Source organism: Rhinopithecus bieti, unplaced genomic scaffold (assembly GCF_001698545.2).
Source record: "Rhinopithecus bieti isolate Rb0 unplaced genomic scaffold, ASM169854v2 scaffold_11964, whole genome shotgun sequence".
NCBI lineage: Eukaryota > Metazoa > Chordata > Mammalia > Primates > Cercopithecidae > Rhinopithecus > Rhinopithecus bieti.
The window spans coordinates 7,080,943-7,084,072 of NW_016807677.1; the positions used below are offsets into that span (position 1 = coordinate 7,080,943).

Consider the following 3,130-nt stretch of genomic DNA (forward strand, 5'->3'; position numbering starts at 1 on the left):
CTCCTGCCTCAGCCGCCCGAATAGCTAGGGTTCCAGCTATTAGCCCCCCCCCACGTTTTGCTAAATTTTTTTTTTTTTTTTTTTTCATAGACAGAGGCTAACAAATCCTGCCTCAGGTTTATTTGTACAAACAGCACAGGAGGACCACAGCGCCATGCAGATGGCAGCCCGGAGGTGGGGGTGGGGGGTCGCACCAGTCCTTCTGTCCTCACGTTGGCACACAGAGATACCTACTCTGTAGCCTTTGTAGTGGCCTGGGCACCTTTGGGAGCCTGAGCTGAAATTGAAACTGGAGCTGCAGCCTGAGCCTTGGTTTGATCCTTGGCCTTGGCCTTTGGCCGGCACAGCCGGAGCCCCTTGGCAATGCGAGCACGAGCACGCTTCCCAAGCTTGGGGTGGGCAATGTAGGCAAGTCGATCAAGCTTGCGGCTGACACCCTTTGGGATCTTGGGCTTAACCTCCTTGGGCTTTACGAGGGCCTTGACAGCCTCGGCACGTGCACTCATGGCCTTGGCATTGTTGGCCTGCATCTTCTTTAGGCCCTTCTTGTTGTGCTTCTTGGCAAAGCGCATGTTCCTCAGGAACTTGGGGTCCACCCCCTTAAGAGATTCGTATCTTTGTGATCGGGGTTTCTTGATACCATTTCTGTGCCATTTTCGGGACTGGTTGTGTGTGGTGTGGTTCTTGGACTTGGCCATGTCTGCACCTTTAGCCGCTGCTCCCGAAGCTCCTAGAACCGGAAGAGACAATTTTTTTTTTTATTTTTAGTAGAGACAGAGTTTCTCCATTTTGGCCAGGCTGGTCTTGAACTCTTGACCTCAGGTGATCCACCCACCTCGGCCTCCCAAAGTGCTGGGATTACAGGCACGAGCCACCATGCCTGGCCCAGACATTTTCTATATATACACACATTTGATGTTACTTTTTCTCTTCCAGATTTGCTTTACTTCAATTCCAGCATTTGGGGAGAAAGTTTGGAAAATCTGTAGACAAAGTTACAGTGAATGGGGCTGGTCTGGGGTCAGCATGGGAGGGTGAGGAAGTTGATGAGCTTAGGGTTAAGAGAAAAAATGGAATGCCTTTAGTCTGGGGATGCAGTCTTCAGTTTACCCCATCTCCACTGCTTCCCTGATGCTTTTCACTCCACCAGCCAGTTTCATTCGGTCCCTGAAGGAATTTGAGTTAGTTACAGTAATTGGGGGATGAACTAGAGATCTTTTGGATCAAATCAGCAAGGTCAGCAAACATTTCATGAGAGAGGCAGTTTTATCGTTAAAATAATTATAGTTTCTTCGGCCTTAATCTTTTGAGGGTCTTGGAACATTCTGTATAAGTGCTTGCTTTGGGGTTCTGCCATGAAGCAGGTTAAGATTGTGTCTATCTGTACCCCTATCAATTTAAATCTTATCACTAGCCATGTCCATCATTTGCCTGTGCCATTTTGCCGATAGAGCCAACAGATTGAATAAGGAGATTTAAAGTAAAAATATGAATGAGATTTACTTGAGTCTTCTGGAATTTGGGGAATATTATTCTAGATGGCAAGTAATAGGTTAAGATAAGCAGTGCTTTGTTCGGTGGATTGAATTCGCAAGCTGCACAGTTAGAGAATAATTAGTAAGTGAAAGAACTTTAAAAAAGCTCCTTTATGGCTCTAAGATCCCCAGGGATGTCAGAAAAGGCCCCAGTATTAAGCTTTTGCCTCTAGATGTCTCCCTTTAGCTAGGGAGAGTTTGCATGTTTGTGGTTGCCTCTTGTTTTAGTTTACTTGTAAAATTTTATTCTATTTCACAAGACAATAAAAGATCTTAGATCTAGATTGCACAGTAGAAATTGTTTCACAGAGAGCCTATTAGAAACACAATATCTACTCTGTATGGGTGAATAAAGTGAGTTAATTTGTGTTAATTTTGAAAAATTGACTTCTCCACCTTTATAATGGGTTACTGATATTCTGACTCCTTATTTATAAAACCCTTTTGTGAGAGACTTATGAAAGTGACAGATGTTTTTGTATCCCTCTGGATTGATGAATCTCTCTCTATTTATTTATTTATTTATTTTTGAGATGGAGTTTCACTCTTGTCACCCAGACTGGATGCAGTGGCGTGATCTCTGCTCACTGCAGCCTCCCCTCCTGGGTTCAAGCAATTCTCCTGCCTCAGCCTCCTGAGTATCTGGAATTATAGGTGCCCGCCACCACACCCTTCTAATTTTTGTATTTTTAGTAGAGACCGGGTTTCGCCATGTTGGCCAGGCTGGTTGCCAACTCCTGACCGCAGGTGATCCACCAATCTCGGCCTCCCAAAGTGCTGGGATTACAAGCGTGAGCCACCATGCCCAGGGATGAAGCTCTTAAATATAGGAATAATCAGGCTGGTAGGGAAAGTAGGAAAGAAGGAATAAATTCTGATTTCAGTTTACAGTGCTAGTTTAACAGTGGGTCATTCAGGAACCCCTGTGGTAGGTGTTGAGATCCACTAGAGCAGTGGCCAGTCTTTACTGGGACATTGGCATTTGCTGTTCATTTCCGTCAGCGTTTTACTGGGAAAGAGTCCTTGGGACTTCTTTCTGCCTACTTTAATGAACCTGGGATAGCTTCAGTTCAGATTTTGCCATTTTGGATGTATAGCTACTGAGCACTTTCCTGGGGTAGCAAAACTTTGTTGAAACAGAGAGAATTGCCTCACCAACCGTGAATAGGACTGATACAGTGCTGCAGTCAGCCAGACTTCAGGGAGTTGTTCCTTGATGGCAGGATTTGTGTGCCTTTACCTCATCTTTGAATTTGGTAAAAAAATGTTTGTCTGATTTCCATTCTTTTTTTTTTTTTTTTTTTTTGAGACAGAATCTCACTCTGTCACCCAGCCTGGAGTGCAGTGGCATGATCTCTGCTCACTGCCACCTCTGCCTCCCGGATTCAAGCTATTCGCCTGCCTTAGCCTCCTGAGTAGATGGGATATAGGCACCCACCACCATGCCTGGCTAATTTTTGTATTTTTAGTAGAGACGGGGGTTTCACCATGTTGGCCAGGCTGGTCTCGAACTCCTGACCTCAAGTGATCTGCCTGCCTCAGCCTCCCAAAGTGCTGGGATTACAGGCATAAGCCACTATGTCCGGCCTGATTTT

At 45.3% G+C, this 3,130-nt stretch overlaps 2 protein-coding genes across 2 annotated transcripts in view; one reads left to right on the plus strand and one right to left on the minus strand.

Moving 5' to 3' along the window:
* The window catches only part of LOC108536463 (alpha-1,2-mannosyltransferase ALG9-like), a 100,612-nt gene that overhangs the window by 30,718 nt on the left and 66,764 nt on the right, over nt 1-3,130 (plus strand).
* Nucleotides 92-747, minus strand: LOC108536461 (60S ribosomal protein L29-like). The gene has a single exon (XM_017883235.1). It carries the CDS (start codon nt 696-698, stop codon nt 231-233), a length of 468 nt encoding a protein of 155 aa, XP_017738724.1. The 5' UTR covers nt 699-747; the 3' UTR covers nt 92-230.

Bases quoted from the DNA above. Each gene is read 5' to 3' on its own strand.
- LOC108536461 (XM_017883235.1), bottom strand. From the start codon at position 698: ATGGCCAAGTCCAAGAACCACACCACACACAACCAGTCCCGAAAATGG.